A 24,300-nucleotide genomic window follows, 5' to 3' on the forward strand; every position below is an offset into this window, starting at 1 on the left:
AGCCATCATGAGACAGCAGCAGCTGGTAGTAGAAAACCCACCTGAGGTGAGAATGGCTGATGATGAGGAGGAAGATGCATGGGTAGAGCTGCAGAACACCAAAGGGCAAAAAACGTTAGTGGGAGTTGTGTACAGACCTCCAAACAGTAGTAGTGATGTTGGGGAGGGCATCAAACATGAAATTAGGGGTGCGTGCAATAAAGGTGCAGCAGTTATAATGGGTGACTTTAATATGCACATAGATTGGGCTAACCAAACTGGAATCAATACGGTGGAGGAGGATTTTCTGGAGTGCATAAGGGATGGTTTTTTAGACCAATATGTCGAGGAACCAACTAGGGGGGAGGCCATCTTAGACTGGGTGTTATGTAATGAGAGAGGATTAATTAGCAATCTCGTTGTGCGAGGCCCCTTGGGGAAGAGTGACCATAATATGGTGGAATTCTGCATTGGGATGGAGAATGAAACAGTTAATTCAGAGACCATGGTCCAGAACTTAAAGAAGGCTAACTTTGAAGGTATGAGGCGTGAATTGGCTGGGATGGATTGGCGAATGATACTTAAGGGGTTGACTGTGGATGGGCAATGGCAGACATTTAGAGACCGCATGGATGAACTACAACAATTGTACATTCCTGTCTGGCATAAAAATAAAAAAGGGAAGGTGGCTCAACCGTGGCTATCAAGGGAAATCAGGGATAGTATTAAAGCCAAGGAAGTGGCATACAAATTGGCCAGAAATAGCAGCGAACCTGGGGACTGGGAGAAATTTAGAACTCAGCAGAGGAGGACAAAGGGTTTGATTAGGGCAGGGAAAATGGAGTATGAGAAGAAGCTTGCAGGGAACATTAAGACGGATTGCAAAAGTTTCTATAGATATGTAAAGAGAAAAAGGTTAGTAAAGACAAACGTAGGTCCTCTGCAGTCAGAATCAGGGGAAGTCATAACGGGGAACAAAGAAATGGCGGACCAATTGAACAAGTACTTTGGTTCGGTATTCACGAAGGAGGACACGAACGACCTTCCGGTTATAAAAGGGGTCGGGGGGTCTAGTAAGGAGGAGGAACTGAGGGAAATCCTTATTAGCCGGGAAATTGTGTTGGGGAAATTGATGGGATTGAAGGCCGATAAATCCCCAGGGCCTGATGGACTGCATCCCAGAGTACTTAAGGAGGTGGCCTTGGAAATAGTGGATGCGTTGACAGTCATTTTCCAACATTCCATTGACTCTGGATCAGTTCCTATGGAGTGGAGGGTAGCCAATGTAACCCCACTTTTTAAAAAAGGAGGGAGAGAGAAAACAGGGAATTATAGACCGGTCAGCCTGACATCGGTAGTGGGTAAAATGATGGAATCAATTATTAAGGATGTCATAGCAGTGCATTTGGAAAGAGGTGACATGATAGGTCCAAGTCAGCATGGATTTGTGAAGGGGAAATCATGCTTGACAAATCTTCTGGAATTTTTTGAGGATGTTTCCAGTAGAGTGGATAAGGGAGAACCAGTTGATGTGGTATATTTGAACTTTCAGAAGGCGTTCGACAAGGTCCCACACAAGAGATTGATGTGCAAAGTTAGAGCACATGGGATTGGGGGTAGTGTACTGACATGGATTGAGAACTGGTTGTCAGACAGGAAGCAAAGAGTAGGAGTAAATGGGTACTTTTCTGAATGGCAGGCAGTGACTAGTGGGGTACCGCAAGGTTCTGTGCTGGGGCCCCAGCTGTTTACACTGTACATTAATGATTTAAATGAGGGGATTAAATGTAGTATCTCCAAATTTGCGGATGACACTAAGTTGGGTGGCAGTGTGAGCTGCGAGGAGGATGCTGTGAGGCTGCAGAGCGACTTGGATAGGTTAGGTGAGTGGGCAAATGCATGGCAGATGAAGTATAATGTGGATAAATGTGAGGTTATCCACTTTGGTGGTAAAAACAGAGAGACAGACTATTATCTGAATGGTGACAGATTAGGAAAAGGGGAGGTGCAAAGAGACCTGGGTGTCATGGTACATCAGTCATTGAAGGTTGGCATGCAGGTGCAGCAGGCGGTTAAGAAAGCAAATGGCATGTTGGCCTTCATAGCAAGGGGATTTGAGTACAGGGGCAGGGAGGTGTTGCTACAGTTGTACAGGGCATTGGTGAGGCCACATCTGGAGTATTGTGTACAGTTTTGGTCTCCTAACCTGAGGAAGGACATTCTTGCTATTGAGGGAGTGCAGCGAAGGTTCACCAGACTGATTCCCGGGATGGCGGGACTGACCTATCAAGAAAGACTGGATCAACTGGGCTTGTATTCACTGGAGTTCAGAAGAATGAGAGGGGACCTCTTAGAAACATTTAAAATTCTGACGGGGTTAGACAGGTTAGATGCAGGAAGAATGTTCCCAATGTTGAGGAAGTCCAGAACCAGAGGTCACAGTCTAAGGATAAGGGGTAAGCCATTTAGGACCGAGATGCGGAGGAACTTCTTCACCCAGAGAGTGGTGAACCTGTGGAATTCTCTACCACAGAAAGTTGTTGAGGCCAATTCACTAAATATATTCAAAAAGGAGTTAGATGAGGTCCTTGCTACGAGGGGGATCAAGGGGTATGGCGAGAAAGCAGGAATGGGGTACTGAAGTTGAATGTTCAGCCATGAACTTATTGAATGGCGGTGCAGGCTAGAAGGGCCGAATGGCCTACTCCTGCACCTATTTTCTATGTTTCTATGATGAGGAGGACGACGACTAGGATGCCATGCAATGACCTGAACCCGGAGCACGACGGCGGAGGAAGGCAGGCTGTCGTGCCCCTTTAACGATTGCTTGAGCCTTGCACCGGCAGCTCATCCGTGAACGCTTTGCTGCCTGAAGGCTCAGCGGCAACTATTCCAAATGGACCATGTTTACTGTCTGGACCTGTTCCATAATGTTGAGTTGTGTTTATAATGGAACAAATAATGTAAATGATTCAGTTATAATTTAAAATATATTTTATTTAAAATGTTAACACTTTGTTCTTAACATAGAAACATAAAAACATAGGAGACCATTTCGGCTCATCGTGTCCGCGTCGCCAGATAAAGAGCCACACGGCCCTCGGGTCAGGAGCCCTGAAGATTACGTATAAACCGATGAACAATGGTGGAAAGGTGAAGAGCATCCGGCCCAACCAGTCCGCCCCACACAACTGCGATATCCCATTTATCATAACATTTTACACTCCACCCCACCCGGAGCCATGCGATCTCCTGGGAGAGGCAAAGAAACCGATTTAAAAACCCAGGCCAATTGGGGAAAAAAATTCTGGGAAAATTCCTCTTCGACCCATCCAGATGATCAAAACGAATCCAGGAGACCACTCTGGCTGTATTCGATTCCCTGAAGTACTTACCATCGTATCTGTGCCAGCCAACAAGAGGTTATCCAGTCTAATCCTACTTACCAGCTCTAGATCCATAACCCTGCAGGTTTTGGCACTGCAAGTGCCCATCAAGCACCTTTTAAATGTGGTGAGGGTTTCTGCCTCTACTACCTTTCCCGACAGTGAGTTCAGACCCCCACAACTCTCTGCGTGAAGAAATTTCCCCTTAAATCCCCTCTAAACCTTCCACCAACCACCTTAAACCAATGCCCCCTTGTAATTGACCCCTCCACCAAGGGAATTAGGACCTTACTATTGATTATATCCAAGTCCCTCAAAATTTTATACATCTCAGAGGTCTCCCCTCAGCCTCTTCTGTTCCAAGGAAAACAAACCCAGCCTATTCAATCTAACCTCATAGCTAAGATTCTCCATTCCAGGCAGCATCCTAGTAAATGTCCTCTGCACCCTCTCCAGTGCAATATTGTCTGTCTAATAATTTGGCGTCCAGAATTGCATGCAGTACTCCAGCTGTGGCCTAACCAGTGTATTATACAATTTAAGCATAAACTCCCTGCTCTTGAATTCTATGCTTCGGCCAATAAAGGCAAGCATTCCGTATGCCTTCTTAACCACATTATCAATCTGGCCTGCTGCTTTCAGGGATCTGTGGACAAGCACTCCAAGATCCCTTTGCTCATTTGTACTTCTTAGTGGCCTACCATTTAATGTATATACTCTTTCCTTATTAGCCCTCACACTTCTCCGAATTAAATTCCATTTGCTGCTGTTCTGCCCACCTGACCAGTAGATTGATATCCTCCTGCAGTCCATGACTTTCCTCTTCATTATCAACCACACAGCCAATTTTAGTGTAATCTGCAAACTTTTTAATCGTACCTCCTATATTCAAATCTAGATAATTAATGTATACCACAAAAAGCAATGGACCCAGTACTGAGCCCTGCGAAACACCACTGGAAACATCCTTCCCGTCACAAAAGCATCCATCAACCAATTACCCGTTGCTTCCTACCTCTAAGCCAATTTTGGATCGAACTTGCCACTTTGTCCTGGATCCCATGGGCTTTTACCTTCATGACCAGTCTGCCATGTGGGACCTTATCAAAAGCTCATCCACCGACAGTGTATCAGTAACCTGCGACATACACTGTCGGTGATCACGAGGGAGGGAATCAGCTACCTGCGACATTCCCTCCCTCATGTTCACTGATCATGTATCAGCTACCTGCGATATTCCATCCCTAATGTGCACGGACAGTGTTCCCATTCCTCGCGAGAGTTTTGTTACTTCATCACCCACCCCACTGATGGTGTCCAGGAGTGATCGTGTAAGGTCAATGCTCTCCCCACTTATTGCCATCATCTGAACCACATCTGTTACATCCTGCACTTCAGGAAAGCACTGTCGAGCTCTCCTTCCCCCCCGCTCACCCTGGGTGTGGCTCACTTCATCCCATTGGGACCGGGAGCCGCGAACAGTGTGAAATCATGAAATGTCCCAACACTTGCATCACTCAGGAAAGGGGCTGGCACCTCAATGGGTAGCACCAGCACATCCTCCAGAGTGAGTACAACAGCGGGGGTGTCATCCCACTCCTCCCCCTCAGCCCCCCATGCTCTTGGTCTGGAAGATTGGATTGGAAAATTTTCTTCTCTTCAGGCTCGTCTGGGTCTGAATCATCTTGTGCATCAGCTTCAGCCTCATTAGGGTTGGCCTCAAGTTCTGCAAAATATAACAGAACAGTCAAATGGTTAGCAGCAGAGATGGGGGCAAGGTGGCATGAGTAGGCTCAAACAGCACAGGCAGCAGGCTCATTTGGAGGACCGCGATGAATGATAGCACATTGCATCAACCGAAGCGTAGCTGACGGAGACATCCCCATGAACCGAAGCATGGCTAGTCCGCGCAGTACTTCACATTTAGGAAAGCCAGACTGTGGAATTTGCAGGACTTACCCTCTCCCTCGAGTGTGGGCCCAGTTTGTGCAGTGGTGGTTGCTTTTCTCCAGACAGGACCCATCAAAACAGTGACCCTGTCTTCCATGGATGTCGGTGGGTGCAGATTTGCCGGGCCTCCTCCTGTTCGAGTTCTCTCTCTTTTGTTGTTTGCCACCTTCCTCTGCAAAGATGAAAATATAACTTTTTAGAGAGGGTGTCTTTCTGCTGGGTGGGACATACAGATGGTCACATTTACAATTGCCATTCCAGTGAATAAATGAAAATACTACTTACACTAACTACTTGACCAAGGTCCTGCCACTTTTTGCACTGGCTTCCGGACCTTTGGGTGGTCACCATTGCACAGTAATCTTGTGAAAGTTGGCTCCAGCGTTACTTCTTTTCTTTTGGTGAAACTTTTCTTTGACCTCTGGTGTCCAGCTCGTACCATCTGGCCTCACTTACAGTAACCAGGGCCTCCACTTCGTCCTGAGAGAAATTCTTGGTCCTTAAGCCACGTTGCATATTGCAGTTCTGATTTTTTTCCACTGAATGCAGACCGGGAGGTGTACTGGGCATACGCACCCATACCAGTCACGTAAAACATTTTTTTTCGCGCATGCGCAGAAGGGGGGAGGGGAAACATTCTTTTTCGCCGCAGACATTAGGCTTCACCTCCTAAAGCTGAAGTACAGGCTGCACGGTGCCAATTTCAAAAATCAGAACAGGGAAACTTTTAACTTTTTTTTTGCGTAAACGGCGTAACTCTTCAAATACGCCAAAAAAACGGCACTGGGGAAAATTGAGCCCCAAGTCTGCATAGCGTGCTGGATTTAAATCTAGTACAGGTGCAGCGTCCGAAATCCGGAGTCCGGGAAGATCTGTGGCAGGGCCGTCTGGAATCCGTAAAATGTTCCGCAATCCGGACTGGATAATCCTACCGACCTCGGAGTCTCGCCACTGCCTGACGTCGGGCCTTGCCTTGCCGCCCTTACTTCGGGGCCTCCTCGCCGGCCCGGCCGAACACCTCCTTGGTGGGGCCGGCCAGCCTGACGACCTCCTCGGCAGGGCCCCACTGGTCCGACGACCTCCTCGGCAGGGCCCCACTGGTCCGACGACCTCCTCGGCGGGGCCCCACTGGTCCGACGACCTCCTCGGCGGGGCCCCACTGGTCCGACGACCTCCTCGGCAGGGCCCCACTGGTCCGACGACCTCCTCGGCAGGGCCCCACTGGTCCGACGACCTCCTCGACAGGGCCCCACTGGTCCGACGACCTCCTCGGCGGGGCCCCACTGGTCCGACGACCTCCTCGGCAGGGCCCCACTGGTCCGACGACCTTCTCGGCGGGGCCCCACTGGTCCGACGACCTTCTCAGCGGGGCCTGCCCGCCCGACGACAACGACCTCCTCGGCGGGGCCCGCTCGGCGGGGGGGCGTATGGTCCGAACAGTTCTTCAGCAGGAATCTGCACCCAATTTCCCCCCGGCCCCGGCTTTGTGACATTCCGAAATCCGGAATTACATGAACCTGGGCTTGGGTGTTTCTGGATTCGTGATGTCCGAAACAAATTGAAAAACCGGAATGGCCTCGGTCCCAAGGGTTCTGGATTTTATGCGCTGCACCTGTAAAGTGATGCACCTTTGTAAATATCATTGAGTATGCAAAGAGTTACTGAAAAATATTTAAAGTTTAAATACTAATTGCATATATTTATTGCAGATGATGCAAAGTTCACAACATTAATAAAATTATTAATTCGATTTTTTTTTCTCTCTTTTCCCCACCCCCCCCTTGTAATAGCGTTCTGGATTACATTTTCGCCACACGGACAATACAGTGCAGTGGCTCAGGGCAATGGAGTCGGTTGGGTTACCCAAGGTAAGCATGTTTTAGTGTAAGCACTACGCATATACCAATAATATATAAAAATTCTTCCATCTGCATGCACTTTCTGTCTGTGCCACTTAATTCCCTATCTCTGTAATCTCCTCCAGCCCACAACCTTCCCCCCCCCCCCCCCGACATATCTGCGCTCCTCTAATTCTACCCTTATGAGTATCCCTGATTATAATCGCTCAACCATTGGTGGCTGTGCCCTCTGTTGCCGAGACCCTCAGCTCTGGAACTCCCTGCCAAAACCTTTCCACCTCTCTACCTTGCTTTCCTCCTTCAAGATGCACCTTAAAACCTATCTCTTTGACCAAGCTTTTGGTCACCTGCCCTAAGGAGAAATCCTTATGTAGCTTGGTGTAAAGGTTTTTGTCTCCTAATACTCCTGTGAAATACCTTGGATGTTTCACTATGTTAAAATTGTTATATTTTGGCACACTTTTATTGAGTACGGAAAATTTAAGTGATGATTTAATTGAGGTGTTTCAGATGATTAAAAGGATCTGATCGGGTAGATAGAGAGAAACTATTTCCTCTGGTGGGGGGAGTCCAGAACATTCAGGCATGACCTTAAAATTAGAGCTAGACCATTCAGGGATGATGTCAAAAAGCACTTATTCACAGAAGGAGAAGTGGACATCTGGAATTCTCCCCCCCCCCCCCCCCCCCCCCCCCCCACACACACCTTATTCATGATCTGATTGAATGACCTACTCCTTTTCCTATGTTATTGCCAATGTTTCCATTATAAATGCCTATACCATATTTACAATGGAAACCATTTATTTAAAGTTACTGCACAGGATTTACACTATCTGGCTGGTGTGGTTTAATTCCCTGTCTCTGACCAGCTTCACAGAGCCTCTCTGGATGAAATGGAGTTTGACGGTATTTCATTTTTCTGCACGTTTTTGTTTCTACCTTTTTATTTACAGTTTTATTTTAATTTCAAGAACTTTATGGTTAGTTTCATTCTTTAGCCTGTTGCCCACCTTTAATTTAAATTTCGTATCTGATTTTTTTTTTCCTCAATCGTTCTTTGAATCTGCCTTTCTGAAATAAATATAACTGTATGGGCTGCTCTTAATCCTCCAAGCCATTGGCCTTCTTACGTTCACACCTCCGTGGTGGAACCAATAACTCATAACACATCCTGCCCCTCCATCCCCCTCCCCTTGGCCTTGGTGGCTCGATTGGAGTCTCCCGAGGAAAGCTGCAGTACCATAACATGAAGACCAGGCATACTATGGTGATACAGTGCAAAATTAAATCTACATGTTTCCTTTATAAAGAAATTAAGTGCCTGGACCCATCACTCTCACCTCCCCAGGCATGAATGCTCAGATGCTTAGCTTTTCCATATTTCTGGCCACTCTCCACACCAAGATTCATCGCGCATGATCTGCACCTGTAAGCCATTTCATGTTCTGCATTTTTCCAGGTAATTCATTGCTTGTTCCTTCAGAATGCCCTCCAGTATTTTCCCTACAATGAAAGTCAAGCTGACTGACCAATATTTTTAGACATTTTCTTCACTCATTAGGCGTGGTCCCAATTTCCCAGGATTCCCTAAAGATACACGCGAACATAGGAAAATGACCAGCTGGACCAACAAGCCAGCTCACACTTTATACCTGGAGCATTGTTATTAGATACTTCCTCAACCCTCCCCCCGTGGCCATACCCACTAAAACATATTCAGTTTCAGCAGTTACTATTTTAATTATACCACGTGCTATCCATCTGGGCCCAGAGGCTTGACTTCCTTAATGGTTTCAGTCTGTCCATTACCTATATGTTAGTTGCATCTATTTTTTTTCAAATCTTATTACTTAACCTTTTATATTGCCAGTCAACCCGATCTTGTCTGCATTGGCTCTACTGACTAGTTCCTTAGCCTTTCTCACATTATTCTTATATTCTTCCCTGTTCCTTTAAATCTTGTGGCTTTTTACTTAAGGAAAAAAAAATGGTCCTTGCCCCTTCCAATTGGTTTCCTTTTATTCTCGATTGCACTTCTTATCAAGTGGTGTATAATTATTTTGCATCGACAATCATGTAGCCCTGAACGTGTTCCACTTCTCCTCTAAACTCTTACCTTCTTAAAAAATCTACCCCCACCTATCATCAACTTATTTTTCAGTCCATTCAAATACACTTTGTGAAAACTGTCTGGTACAAGTGACTAGTATATAAAAAATTCTGTAATCGATTTAACAATCTTGAATTTCAGAAATATTTATTGTATTTCTTGAAAGTTTTGACAGTCATTAAAGGAGGAAACCGTGCAGTATGAGAAGTCGACGCATGCACACCAACCCCAGCCCCACAATATAAAGCCTGGTCAAAATATTTCTCCTGTCTTGAGAAATTAATGGTTGCAAGGAATACCGATGGTGACCCATCGTGTCGAGGCTAGTCAGAAGAGAAGAGTAGATATGCAGACACTGGTGGTGGCATTGTGTTGAGCAAGAATCTCATTCCTGGTCATGGATATGGATCTTTGGGTACAACAGCAATTTTTTTTTAAGTGCTAGCTTTTGTAGGAGAGTACTTTAGAATGAAAAGTATTTGATTCCTTTCTCTCCTCCTTCCTTGCCCCCCAGCCCGATTTATATAAAAAAAAATAGCATTCTCCTTTAAGATTAATAATGACCTTTATTCAGGACATTGTTATACTGAAGCATCATTGTGAATAGGGGAAAACTGCAACTTACAGCATTTGATTTATTCTTTTGCAGAGGAAGAGCTTCACGTTATCACTGCTAAAAATGCCCGTTCTGTGGCATCGCAGTATACTTTGTTGGATCCTGACACAGGGGGGAGCATTCTTGTCTTTAATTAAAAGAAAGAAAAGTTTTTGTTTCACAAAAGTTCTTTTGTTATACATGGTGCATTCCTATGAAGTGCCAGCTTTTAGAAGTTTACATACTAAATTGTTCCTTTGTAGACAAGTGAGGATCGAATGACAGATATAATACTGGCCTTCTCATCACTGCTGAGAAATTTTGAAAAGATGAGCCTACATGCCATGTACATCTAGGACTGAGAGTCTTCTCAGTCACTTGCTTTTGTCCTGTTTTGTCCTGTTTTGTCCTGTTTTGTCCTGTTTTGTCCTGTTTTGTCCTGTTTTGCTCGGGTGCTGCTACAGCACATACAATATCACTATATTGATACTGGAAGTTCAAAAAGATAATTTTTATTTGCCAAGAAGTATTGAAAGTATGGAGAGAAAGCAGGAAAGGGGTACCGAGGGAATTATCAGCCATCATATTGAATGGCGGTGCAGGCTCGAAGGGCCGAATGGCCTACCCCTGCATCTATTTTCTATGAAATCTCCATTGTAATTGCTGAAAACGCTACTATAAATAAATCCAGAGGAGTCTGCACTGAATAATAAATATATTTTGACCTATTTTGTTGGTCAATGTTTAACATGCCTATCTCTCTGTACATGCTCGTAGGGGCCCTGCAAGTTTGGGGTTTTGGCATGCACTGCGCATGCGCCTAAACCCGCAACTTGCGATCTGTTATCTGGAAGTATAAAGGGCCTCCATAGGTGGAGAGTTGGGCTATTTGCCCAAATTCTACCAAGCGAATGCCCTTGAAATTCTAACAACTGGTAAAAGCAGGCATAAGGCCTGCTTTAATCAGCACAAGACGTTTAAAAGACAGAAAAATACAATCTTTTCAATAATTTAAACATTTAAAAACTGAGAAATAAGCTAAGTTTATATTTAAACGCTTTAAAATATGTAAATTTACTTTTCAAAAAAATAAATTTTTGTTTTAAATTAAATAAATTCCATTTTGATTCATTTAAAATGTGATATTTAAAAAAAATAATATTTTTGCGTGTATTTTTTGGGGTGTTCCCATTCATACTGCGGTGATTCCGTATATACGGAACTCACCAAGTATGAATAGGACTTCCCCTACCTTGATTGGCTTGGCTGACCCATGTGATCCCAGGGATGCTTGTGAAATGCCTGCATCCCTGGGATACGTGGGCCTCTACACAAGCCTGTGCATAGAGGCCCAGGACCGCAAGTTTCCGAACCTCCCGGAGCACCAGGTAAGTTCGTAGACATTTTTCAGGTCGGAGGCATCGGCTCATGTGAAGCCTCCGACCGCACGTTCTGCACTATTGCATCTCGTGAATACATTATGCTCCAGGCATCATGTTTTCTTTCAGATACAAAACAATCTTCATTTTTTTTTAAATAGTGAAAGTCAGTCACTGACCTGAAGCCTGAGGTTTACAAGCCATTGCTATTTAGTTTAGAAGCAGATACATTTACCTGGATTTGTTTCTGAGCTACTTCTCAGTCAGTACTTGAGCCAAGTTCGGAGCTAAACCCCACAACCATGCCTTTAGCCCCCACATCCCCATAATCAACTACATGGGACGTCTGATAATTGGAATGAAAACCAAGGGATGACACGAACTATTGACAAATTATAAAAAATCATAATTCAGTAGAAACTGGTGGGAGCTTTTCATTGCCATGTTTGAGCAGACTGTTCCAATCTAACCTCCAGCACAGCATGTTATTAATTAAACCTTTTGTTTTCTCTTCAGTTAATTTTGTTTATCTTAGCATTTATTGTTATGATTGTCAACACAACACTCAAAATTGTTACGTGCAAGTGGTTTTATTGCATTACAAATTGTGCTTACGCAGCTATATCAGTATATCCTTGCTTGCACTTCTGAAGTGCATTTTAATCTTCTATTTCCATGTTGGCTGAATACACATGCAGTATACCCAGGATGTACTTGACACGCTGCAGAGATAGCATACTTGATAGCTTCATTCATCGTCAATTCTTCAGCCATGTTCATCGACTGCTTGTTAGGGTTGTATTTTCCAAGTTTGCTGAATTAAATTATTAAACATGGTGATGGATAATTTTGGTAAACCATTACTATCAAATTTGTGTCGCCTTTTAACTGATGATTTTTCAGTGATGGGAAGTTGATGCAATTTCCAGTCGGAATAAAATGGAGTTCCACTGTACAAGCTTAACTATTTGGGTCTATGGATTTTGTTTGCTTCACAATGTAGTTCCTTAACCATTCTATCCTACTTAATAGCACAAATTTATCAGCAACGCTTTAGTACAGAATATCATTCTCACCTTGTATTGCCACTGCATACAGGTAGAAAGAGGTAAAACTAACTGTTTAAATATAATTTGTGCTCTGTATAAATTTACAGCCAAGTCAGGGGAAGATGGGTGCCCATCTCTCGCATATCTGGTTTTCAGAAGGTGGCTTTGGCTTTCAGCTTCCATACAGCATTAATTAAACCAGGAAAGCCTTGTTTGGATGATGTAAACAACACTTACCTGTGGGTCATTCGATCAGGAACTGAGACTGTCCGAGCAAGCAATAAGGTGCATGCATTCTCAGCAGTTCGTAGTCTAACTGATCATTTCACCTCAAGGCCTGTGAGACAGAAGCAGAACCATGAAAGTGTGAGAACCAGAGACTAAGTTAGTTCTTAGTCTTTTAAATAAAGGTTCGTTCTTAGTCTTTTAAATAAAGGGATGGCAGGGCAGCTCAGTCTAGCGGAGTGCACATCCTGTGATGTGGAAATTCATCGATGTTTCGCGTCGCATGGATAACTACATGTGCAGTAAGTGTACACAGCTGCAACAACTCGAGCGACAGTTTATGGAACTTGAGCGGTGGCTGGAGTCACTGCGGTGCATCTGCAAGGCTGAGAACTACATGGATAGCATGTTTAGAGAGGTGGTCACCCTGTAGCCTAAGAGAGAGTGGACAGAGAGCAAGTGGGTGACCGGACAGAAGACGACCAGGTCGGTAGTGCAGGAGGTCCCGGAAGGCATATCGCTCTCCAACCGGTATTCTAGCCCGAGTACTGGTGGGGACGATGGTCCCTCTGAGTGCAGTCAGAGCCAAGTCCATGGCACCACGGGTGGATCAGCTGGGGGGGGTGGGGGGGGTGGGGAAATAATGTAAGAGCAGTAGTGGTAGGAGATTCTATAATGAGAGAGGACAGGCTGCAGACGTGACTCCAGGATGGTATGTTGCCTCCTTGGTGCCAGGGTCAAGGATCTCACCGAGTGGCTGCAAGACATTCTGGGAGGAGAGGGTGAACAGCCAGAGGTCATGGTCCATATCGGCACCAATGACCTAGGTAGAAAGAGGAATGAGGTCCTGCAGGCAGAGTTTAGGGAGCGAGGAGACATACTAAAAAGCAGGACCTCAAAGGTAGTAATCTCCAGATTACTCCTGGTGCCACATACTAGTGAATGCAGAAATAGGGAGGATAGAGCAGATGAATGCGTGGCTGGAATGTTAGTGCAGGAGGGAGGGCTTTAGATTCCTGAGGCATTGGGACCATTTCTAGGGAAGGTGGGACCTGTACAAGCCGAATGGGTTGCACCTCACCAAAGCTGGGACCAATATCCTTGCGGGGGGGTTTGTTAGTGCTGTTGTGGAGAATTTAAAATAGCTTGGCATGGGGATGGGAACCTGAGAATAGTCGGGAGTGAGGGAGGAAAATCAAATTGGAAAACAAAAATGTAGAAAGTAAATTAGGACCGAGGAAATAAGGGCTAGATAGTAGTCAACAAGGAGGTTTGCCTGTACTAAATGGTATATACTTCAATGCAAGGTGTTATGTCTTCAGATGCTCTGATAATGACTCCACGAGACAATTTGTTGTATTTGAACTGTAGTGACCTTAGTCCATTTAATGTAACTCCGGAGTGAAGATCACACCTGGTGGTTTGCGTTTTATACTAGGCCTGGCACACCTGTACAGGTAACCCACAAGTCTCCCACTGCGGTGCCCTCTGATGGCACACCTTGTAATAGTACAAGCAGTAACCATGTAGGATACATGACAGCACTCTTCCCCCAAGTCCTAGTGCAAATCGCCTTTGTATTTGACTCTGCTCTGGGCTTAGCTCTATCTGGTTGGGAACGAAGGGTCACCTGCAACAGTTCTCCCAAATGGGACTGGGACCAGCCAGGATCCCAAACCAAATAACGCCCAGGCAAGCAAGTCAGCAGTTCCCTGCACACTGATAGACGACTGCCCCTCAGAGAGCAGCAGCGACCCAGGGCACAAGGAAAGGACAGGGAGGTCACAGGCATCTTGGAAGGTCGTTTCCATCTTTGGTGAGTAGGTGGTGTTTCATTGGCAGTAGAGGTGCTGGTGGTTTCTGGTTGTGCGTCCATGACCACTCCATTCTCTCCCTCCCCCACCTACAGATTATGCCGTTGGCTCATTACATTCATATACATTAAAGTCCCAAAAAAATTTTCATTTACAGTATTACATTCGTGGTACCGTAGAGAGGCAAGTACATTTGCATGGTGAGGTACATACTTGGAATATATTTGGAGTCAGTGCTGGGGTCAGCACCGGTGCGGGAGGACAAACTAGAGCCAGAACTGCTGGATGGTGTCCAGGTAGTCTGGTGGCGGCGCGGTGCCCAGTGCTGGCAGTGGGAACCCGGCTGACTCAAGTTGCCTGCTTTCGGGGCTTTTGTCATTGCTCCTAGCGTCGGGCAGGTTCACAGATGCCTGTGACCTCCCTTTCCTTGTGCCCTGGGTCGCTGCTGTTCCCTGAGGAGCAGTCGTCTATCAGTGTGCAGGGAACTGCTGACTCGCTTGCCTGGGCGTTATTTGGTTTGGGATCCTGGCTGGTCCCAGTCCCATTTGGGAGAACTGTTGCAGGTGACCCTTCGTTCCCAGAAGTTGCCTTGGTGGCGATAGGGTCTGGGGGCTGCGCCTTAGCGCGGTTTGCTCTTTCAGGCTCGTGGCGGTGGGTGCCTGAGAGGTGGAGCCGATCGGGGGCAGGGTATCGATACTGGTGCCGTTGCCCTCCTGAGATCGCTTGCTCTGCAGCTTGTATACATTAGCTGCTTGTGGCCACACTCGGTGGTGCATCATTCTGGTCCTAGGGACGCAGGCTACAGCATTGGGTAGCTCGCTGGACCTGGGTGCTCCCGATGGGTGTTTGCCCGCTGCATTGACTGTATGCAGTTGAAATCCTACATCGCACAACATTTCATTACTCATTGTAAATAACCTGTAACTCTGATCGCAATCGCGTGACTTTTCTTTGCTTATTGCATGTACACAGCTCTGATCATCAATTACACATTTTACATCTAACTCACAGTTGTTATTACATTGATTGAGAGTGGAACTGTCCCTTTAAGTGTGGTCAGTTGCAGGCCTCCTTTAAGAGAGCCTTGCTGCTTTACCCCAATCTGCTTCTCCATTTGGTGCCACGTGTTGCTCCATTAGCGCTGCACCTCGTGGTCTGGCAGCCGCCATCTTTTTTCTTCAGCGCCTCACCTCATGGTTTGGGCGCCATCTTTCTTCTATCCATGATGTCGACTGCTGTGATCCTCTTCTCCCTGGGTTCTGCCACCGAAGCTGGGAAGTCGCCTCTACATCCGATTTTCTTCCTCCGGAATCCTGCCACTGGAGCCTGGTAGGTGCGTTTGGGTCGTCTTAGTTGGATCATCTCCCCACAGTCGTGCTGTGCTGGTCTGCTCTCTGGTGCTGGATCCAACCTCAGGTGAGGGATTGTTTTGCCTCTGAGCACGGAGGACATCGATAGCTGGAGGGATGAAATCTTCCCAGCTCTTCTCCATCCACCTTCTTCCGAGTAGCTTTAGTCTATCACCTGCAACAATCCACGGGTAACATTTGCACTGCGCCATCATGGAGTACCTTTACATCCGTGCTACCAACGACTGGGATAAGTTCAGTGGTGTAGGTGCGCAGCTTTGCCTGAACCGGGACCAACTTGGGTCGTTCAGCCTGATTGTTTTCATTACTGATTGGCTCGTCCCTGTGTCCACTTCCATGAAGACTGGAACACCATTTATCTCAACTTCAATCCTCAATGGAGAATATTTGGTGGTACAGGTAAACATGCCATTTACCTCATCGTGGGTCTGAGCTGCCTCTCTGACTATCGCTTCATAATCCACGCTGGATTCTTGGCCATCTGCAGACTCTTCATCAACACAGTGAGTCATATTTCTCTTACACATTCACTGGAGGTGGCCCTTTGTGCTGCAGCCTTTACACACACACTCTTTAAAACGGCACTGGTAAGCCCTGTGATTCCCTCAGCATGGTGCTACTTGATTAGCCTCCATGGCGGACTCCGAGTTAAGAGACTCGGCGGGGGGGGGGCTGCTCTCTCTCTCTCTCTCTCTCTCTCTCTCTCTCTCTCTCTCTCTCTCTCTCTCTCTCTCTCTCTCTCTCTCTCTCTCTCTCTCTCCCCCCCCCCCCCCCGAGAAGATTCATACAGTCCCGCCTCTAAAAGGCGCCATTCTGTGCACAGTACTTGCCGGGTTTGAGTCATCCGCCTGGAGCCGCAGGTCGAGGTCATGAATGCTTGGCTCACGAAGATGGCCTTCTGCAGTGTGACTGTGGTATCCGCAGATAGTAGCTTATGAAGAAGACCCTCGTGGTCGATTCCAATGACAAAGATATCCCGCAACGCTTCGGTGAGGTGGTCGCCAAAGTCACGGTGCCGCCAGCCTTCTGAGGTCTGCAGCATATTTTGCGATTTCCTGGCCTTTGGGCCGTCGGTGGGTATAAAACCAGTGTCTGGCTGTGAGGATGCTCTCTTTGGGCTTGAGTTGTTCTTGGATCAGTGTTACGAGCTCCTCATATGTCTTGGTCGTTGTCTTCGCTGGTGCCAGCAAGTCCCTGACGAGGCCATAGACAGTGGGCCCACAACTGGTTAGTAGGATAGCTCTGCGCTTATCAGCCAGTGTGGCCAGTTTATTGCCTGCCAGGTAGTTTGCTGTGAAGAAATGGTTGAGCCTCTCCACAAAGGCATCCCAGTCATCACCATTGGCGAACTGCTGCAACGTACCAAAGATAGCCATTTTAGCGTGAAGGTCCGTAACCTCGTCGCCAATTATTATGTCTTCAGATGCTCTGATAATGACTCCACGAGACCATGTGTTGTACTTGAACTGTAGTGACAATCCATTTAATGTAACTCCAGAATGAGGATCACATCTGCCTTTTATATTCGGCCCGGCACACTTGTACAAGTAACCTACAAGTCTGCCACTGCAGTGCCCTCTGATGGCACACCTTGTAATAGTACAAGCAGTAACCATGTAGGATACATGGCACAATGAGCATAGCAAATAAGGCAGATGAGCTGAGAGCGCAGGTAGACACTTGGGAGTATGATCTTATAGCTATTAGAGACATGGCTAAAAGAGGGGCAGGTATGGCAGCTCAACATTCCTGGTTACAGGATTTTCAGACGAAAAAGGGAGGGGGCGTTGCAGTATTGATTAAAGAAACTATTACAGCTGTGAAGAGGGATGATATATTAGAGGGATCATCAAACAAAGCCATATGGGTCAAAATGAAAAACAAAAAAGGGGCGATCACACTGCTATGAGTGTACGATAGACTGCCCAAACAGTGAGAGGGAGATACAAGAGCAAATATATAGGCAAATTTCTGTGAAGTGCAAAAACGATAGGGCAGTAATAGGGGATTTCAACTATCCTAATATTAACTGGGATAAAATTAGTGTGAAGGTTAGAGGGTGTGGAATTCCTAAAATGCAGTATATAGCAAGCCCAACATGGGAGGGGGTGGTTCTGGATTTAGTATCAGGAAATGAACCTGGGCAGGTGGAAGGGGTACCAGTTGGAGAGCATTTAGGTGCTATTGACCATAATTCAGTTAAATTTACGATAGTTATGGAAAAGGACAAGGATAGATCAGTATATAAGTTCTAAATTGGGGAAAGCCAACTTCACTAAGCTGACAGGTGATTTGGCCATGGTGGACTGGAAACAGCTACTTGAAGGTCAGAGCAGTGGGATGCATTCAAGGAGGAGATCCGGAAGGTTCAGGCCAAATATGTGCCCTTAAAGAAAAAGGATGTGTCTAACAAATCTAGAGCCCCCTGGATGTCTCGGGACAAATAGGGCAGGATAAAGAAAAAAAGGGAGGCTTATGACAGATTCCGAGGGCTGAATACAACAGAATCTCTACAGGAGTATAGAAAGTCCGGGGTGAAATTAAAAAGGATATTAGGAAAGCAAAGAAAGAACATGAAAAATTATTGGCAAGGAAAACCTAAAGATGCTTTATAAATATATTAAGAGCAAGAGGATAACTAAAGAAAGGGTAGAGCCTATTTGAGACCATGAGTGTAATGTGTGTGTGGAGGCGGTAGATGTGGGTATAGTTCTTGATGAATACTTTGCGTCTGTTTTCACAAAGGAGAGAGGCGATACAGACACTGCTATCGGGGAGGAGGAGTGTGAACTATTAGATGAAATAAAGAGTGAGAGGGGAGGTATTAAGGGGTTTAGCAGCTTTGAAAGTTGAAAAGTCCCCAGGTCCCGATGAAATGTATCCCAGGCTGTTAAACGAAGCAAAAGAGGAAATGGCAAAGGCTTTTTGACCATCATTTTCAAATCCTCTCTGGCTTCAGAGGACTGGGGGACTGTTAATGTGGTACCTCTGTTTAAGAAGGGAGAAAGGGATAGACCGAATAATTACAGGCCAGTCAGCCTAACCTCAGTGGTGAGAAAATTATTGGAAAAAATTCTGAAGGACAGGATAAATCTTTATTTAGAAAGACACAGATTAATCAAGAACAGTCAGCATGAAGTTGTTAAGGGAAGGTTGTGTCTGACTACTTGATTAAATTTTTTGAGGAGGTAACAAGGAGAGTCGATGAAGGTTGAATGTAGTATATATGGATTTCAGCAAGGCTTTTGATGAGGTCCCACGTGGCAGACTGGTCACACAAATAAAAGCCCAAATGGGATCCAAATAAGTGGCAAGTTGGATCCAAAATTGGCTCAAAGGCAGGACGCAGAAGGTGGATGTGTGTTTTTGTGACTGGAAGGTTGTTTCCAGTGGGGTTCTGCAGGGCTCAGTACTAGGTCCCTTGCTTTTTGTGGTATATATCAATGATCCAGACTTGAATATAGGGGGTATGAAGTTTGCAAATGATACTAAAATAGGCTGTGTGGTTGATAATGAAGAAAAAAGCTATAGACTGCAGGAAGATATCAATCAATTGGTCAGGTGGGCACAACAGTAGCAAATGGAATTTAATCCAGTGAAGTGAGAGTTAATACATTTGCGGAGGGCTAACAAGGAAAGGGAACACACATTAAATGGTAGGACACTAAGAATTGTCGAGAACAATAGGACCTTGGAGTGCTTATCCACAGATCCCTGAAGGTAGCAGGCCCGGTCAGTAAGGTGGTTAAGAAGGCATATGGAATGCTTGCCTTTATTAGCCGAGGCATAGAATACAAGAGCAGGGGGGTTATGCGTGAACTGATTAAAACACTAGTTAGGCCACAGCTCGAGTACTGCATGCAGTTCTGGTCACTGCATTACAGGAAGGATGTGACTTCACTGGAAAGGGTACAGAGGAGATTTACGAGGATGTTGCCGGCAGTGGAGAATCTTAACAATGAGGACAGATTAGATAGGCTGGGTTTGTTTTCTTTGGAACAGAGGAGGCAGAGGGGAGACCTCATTGAGGTGTATAAAATTATGAGGGGCCTAGATATAGTGGATAGAAAGGGCCTATTTCCCTTAGCAGAGGGGTCCACAACCAGGGGGCATAAATATAAAGTAATTGGTAGAGGGTTGTGGGAGTCTGGAACTCACTGCCTGAAAGGGTGGTAGAGGAAGAAACCCTCACCACATTTTTTAAAAAGTATTTGGATGTGCACTTGAAATGCCGTGACCTGCAGGGTTACAGACCTAGATCTGGAAAGTGGGATTAGGCTGGCTAGCCTCTTGTTGGCCGGCACAGACACGATGGGCCGAAATGGCCTCCTTCCGTGCGGTAGATTTCTATGAATTGCAAATGAGCTCTAGAGTGTTCGACACCATTTGTAATGAGATTCTCTGCATTTATTGCTAGTAGAGCAACTTGTAGATTTAAAACACCTGAGTTTCTGCTCTGATTGCACATGAGCTTGGGTTGTTCTGTATTTTTTTTAAATTTGTGTATATAAATCTAGTTAGTTATTTTGAACCCAACTTGAGAGTGGCCTGTTAATCAGATCATATTCCAGACTGGCTTGGTCTCACTGCCTGAAAGTGCATGCAGGATTAAGTGCATGCAGGAGCTGTAAACCACCAGACTGCAGCTGCTGGTCAGTGGTGGACACAAGGTATGGTTACAGGAAATACAACGAGACCACTGTAAAAGGGAACAGCTCATTAAAATGCTTCCATCACAATTATGCCCCCTTTTCCTGTCATGTGGATAAGACAATATCCTGTTGACTTTGTTTTGAATGAATACTCCACACTGGGCCCAAGTTTTGAGCTGGACGCCCATTTTTCGCTCCACAAAGTGCGCCTAAAAAAAACCTCCGTATTCTCCACCTCCCTGCAGGTCCTCTGGCCCTCGGCACAGCGCAGCAGGAGCTGTAGGAGGCGGAGCCAGGTCCCTGCGCTGAAAACAGTGCCGGGACCTCTGCACATGCGCTACAGTGGGCACGCAAGTGCAGTAGCTCCAGGCGCCCGAAACTGTGTGGGAGGGGCCCGAAGCACGCAGCCCCTAGCCCTGGCCGAATGGCCTCACTGGGGCTGCGTGAATAAGGCTCCTCCCACGGCCAGCTCCTGCTTCCTCCCGACCCGACTCGACTCCCGCTTCCCGCCACCCGGACCCGACACCCGCGCCTCTGCCCCCGGACCAGACCCGACACCCGCTTCCACCCCCCCTGCCCCGGACCGGACTCGACACCCGCTCTCCCCTGCCCCCGGACCGGACCCAACACCCGCTCCCTCACCCCACCCCACCCGCCGGACCGGACCCGACACCCACTCTCCCCACCCCCGCCCCCGGACCGGATCCGACCTGACCTCCCTCCCCCTGACCTGACCTCCCTCTCCCTCCCTCCCCCCGACCTGACCTCCCTCTCCCTCCCTCCCCCCGACCCGAACCGACCTCCCTCCCACCAGCCCCCCGACCCGACCCAATGCCACCTACCTGTAAATCTGGTGCTGGGGAAGGGCCCTGCCCGAAGTCTCGGGCCCGGCCCATTCAGCCTCCATTCCCCTTCTCCTTCCCCCCCACTCCCCCTCCCCCCAATCTCCTCCCCCCCCCAATCTCCTCCCCCACCCCCCCCCCCAATCTCCTCCCCCACCCCCCACCCCCAATCTCCTCCCCCACCTCCCCCCCCAATCTCCTCCCCCACCTCCCCCCCAATCTCCCCCCCCACCTCCCCCCCCAATCTACTCCCCCACCTCCCCCCCAATCTACTCCCCCACCTCCCCCCCCAATCTCCTCCCCCACCTCCCCCCCCCCAATCTCCTCCCCCACCTCCCCCCCCCAATCTCCTCCCCCACCTCCCCCCCCAATCTCCTCCCCCACCCCCCCCAATCTCCTCCCCCACCCCCCCCCAATCTCCTCCCCCACCCCCCCCAATCTCCTCCCCCACTCCCCCCCCCAATCTCCTCCCCCACCCCCCAATCTCCTCCCCCACTCCCCCCCCCCAATCTCCTCCCCCACCCCCCCAATCTCCTCCCCCACCCCCCCAATCTCCTCCCCCACCCCCCAATCTCCTCCCCCACCCCCCCAATCTCCTCCCCCACCCCCCCCCCCATGCTGTCAGAAACACAGACACTGACAGACAGAGAATGAGACACACACAGACAGAGAGATAGAGACACTGACAGAGACAAACTGAGGGGGGCATCCCAGCACGCTGTTGGAGAGCTCCCGGTGCTGCAGGCGGTAAGTAGAAAATGTTTTATTTATTGATTAAAAAAAAAAATTATTTCTTCTTAATTTTTTTTGATTGATTTATTGGTTGATTTATTGATGTATTTATCATTTATTATTGATGATGGCTCTTTATTTGTAAAACTGAAGTGTTTAATGTTTGTAAACTTCCCTTTAAACCCCCCCGCCCCCCATTCCCTACGCCTGATTTGTAACCTACGCCTGATTTTCTAAAGTGTAGACAAGGTTTTTTCGAGCGTACAAAAATCTTCACTTACTCCATTCTAAGTTAGTTTGGAGTAAGTTTTCACTCACGAAACTTTGAAATCGGGTGTAAGTGGCCGGACACGCCCCCTTATGAAAAAACAATTCTGTTCCAAAGTGAAACTGTTCTAACTGACTAGAATTCCGATTTCTAAGATACTCCGTTCTACAGCAAATGGCATGTTGGCCTTCATAGCAAGGGGATTTGAGTACAGGGGCAGGGAGGTGTTGCTACAGTTGTACAGGGCATTGGTGAGGCCACACCTGGAGTATTGTGTACAGTTTTGGTCTCCTAACCTGAGGAAGGACATTCTTGCTATTGAGGGAGTGCAGCGAAAGTTCACCAGACTGATTCCCGGGATGGCGGGACTGACCTATCAAGAAAGACTGGATCAACTGGGCTTGTATTCACTGGAGTTCAGAAGAATGAGAGGGGACCTCTTAGAAACATTTAAAATTCTGACGGGGTTAGACAGGTTAGATGCAGGAAGAATGTTCCCAATGTTGGGGAAGTCCAGAACCAGAGGTCACAGTCTAAGGATAAGGGGTAAGCCATTTAGGACCGAGATGCGGAGGAACTTCTTCACCCAGAGAGTGGTGAACCTGTGGAATTCTCTACCACAGAAAGTTGTTGAGGCCAATTCACTAAATATATTCAAAAAGGAGTTAGATGAGGTCCTTGCTACTAGGGGGATCAAGGGGTATGGCGAGAAAGCAGGAATGGGGTACTGAAGTTGAATGTTCAGCCATGAACTTATTGAATGGCGGTGCAGGCTAGAAGGGCCGAATGGCCTACTCCTGCACCTATTTTCTATGTTTCTATGTTTCTACACCAGTTGCTCCTAAAAAATCGGGAGTAAATCATGTGGAAACTTGGGCCTGTGTTCTTCCAAACAGATGTACCAGGAATTCTAAGAAGCTTGTGAAATCACTCCAATCCTTTTTGCTAAAACTGACTGCAGTATATCTGCTGCCTTTAAAATGAAATAATGGTGCTGAAAACAGTTGGTGGTTAATCTGCCAATGCTGTGTGATTGCTTCCTTTGTTTCCCATTGAGTGTTGGAGCATTTTTCCCCTCTTTGCAACCAGTGTGCACATTAGTTATTATTCATTGCAGAACTATTTACTTTCTACTGCCCTAACAATGTGATTTAATCTCTGTGTTCAGGGGAATGCTTCCTGCTACTCAAACATGATCTTTTTATTTTTCTCTTGCAATTATTCTTATGGTAATTTCCTAAAAATAAATTGACTTGCAGAATTGTATATTCCCAGTTTAGGATACATGCTAGCTTAAGCTCCACTTCAATTTATGTTCAGAAAAATACACTCTTATCCAGCATCTCGTGGCTTGAATTGACCAAGGACCCATAGCTGACGGTCCTTTTTTATATTATCCAAGGATCCATAGCTGGCCGGTCCTTTTTATATTAACCAAGGACCCATAGCTGACCGGTCCTTTTTATATTAACTTGGTAACAAATAATTTTAAGAATCTGTTTAATTTTCTCCAAAGGATATTGAGGCCAACTTACACTGGATTCTAACAGAAGGGTCCACACAACAATATTAACATCTTCTCAGATGTTGACACAAAATACTAGAAATATGCAACACATCTGTTTTCATTTCAGATTTCTAGAATTTGCAGGTTTTTTGACTTTTTAATTGGTAGAAGTCTGCACCACTGCCCTATTTGCAATTAGTTAACTCAGCACAGACCACAGGGATCAAAGCTGGAACCTCCCTGGTCTCTGTGATTTCGGCATTGAACTATGTAGGGCATTTACCCACCTGTGCTTTTTAAACTGCCTGTTTCCCCTACTGATGGATGGCTGAGTTATACTTGTGACTTCAGTGGCCTTTTATAGTGACCCTCGATAATATATTTCTTGGCGGATAGCTTTTGGAAAAAAAATGTTCATTACCTTCTTCTCAAAATGCATTACCTCGCACATGTCCATGTTAAATTGAATCTGTCTGTGTCCTCCTGTAATCTTTTACAATCTATCGGTATTTGCCAAACCCCCTACTTTTGATGTAATCTCCTGTGGCATTGCACATAAGCATTTGAGGCCAATTTGAAT

At 46.6% G+C, this 24,300-nt stretch overlaps 1 protein-coding gene across 1 annotated transcript in view; it reads left to right on the top strand.

The window, feature by feature from the left end:
* The window catches only part of iqgap2 (IQ motif containing GTPase activating protein 2), a 405,429-nt gene that overhangs the window by 143,507 nt on the left and 237,622 nt on the right, over positions 1–24,300 (top strand). The window contains exon 4 of the mRNA XM_070886141.1: positions 7,106–7,183. Coding sequence (XP_070742242.1) covers positions 7,106–7,183 — 78 coding nt within the window. The remainder of the gene's footprint in view (positions 1–7,105; positions 7,184–24,300) is intronic.

Source organism: Pristiophorus japonicus, chromosome 1 (assembly GCF_044704955.1).
Source record: "Pristiophorus japonicus isolate sPriJap1 chromosome 1, sPriJap1.hap1, whole genome shotgun sequence".
In the NCBI taxonomy this organism is placed as follows: domain Eukaryota; kingdom Metazoa; phylum Chordata; class Chondrichthyes; family Pristiophoridae; genus Pristiophorus; species Pristiophorus japonicus.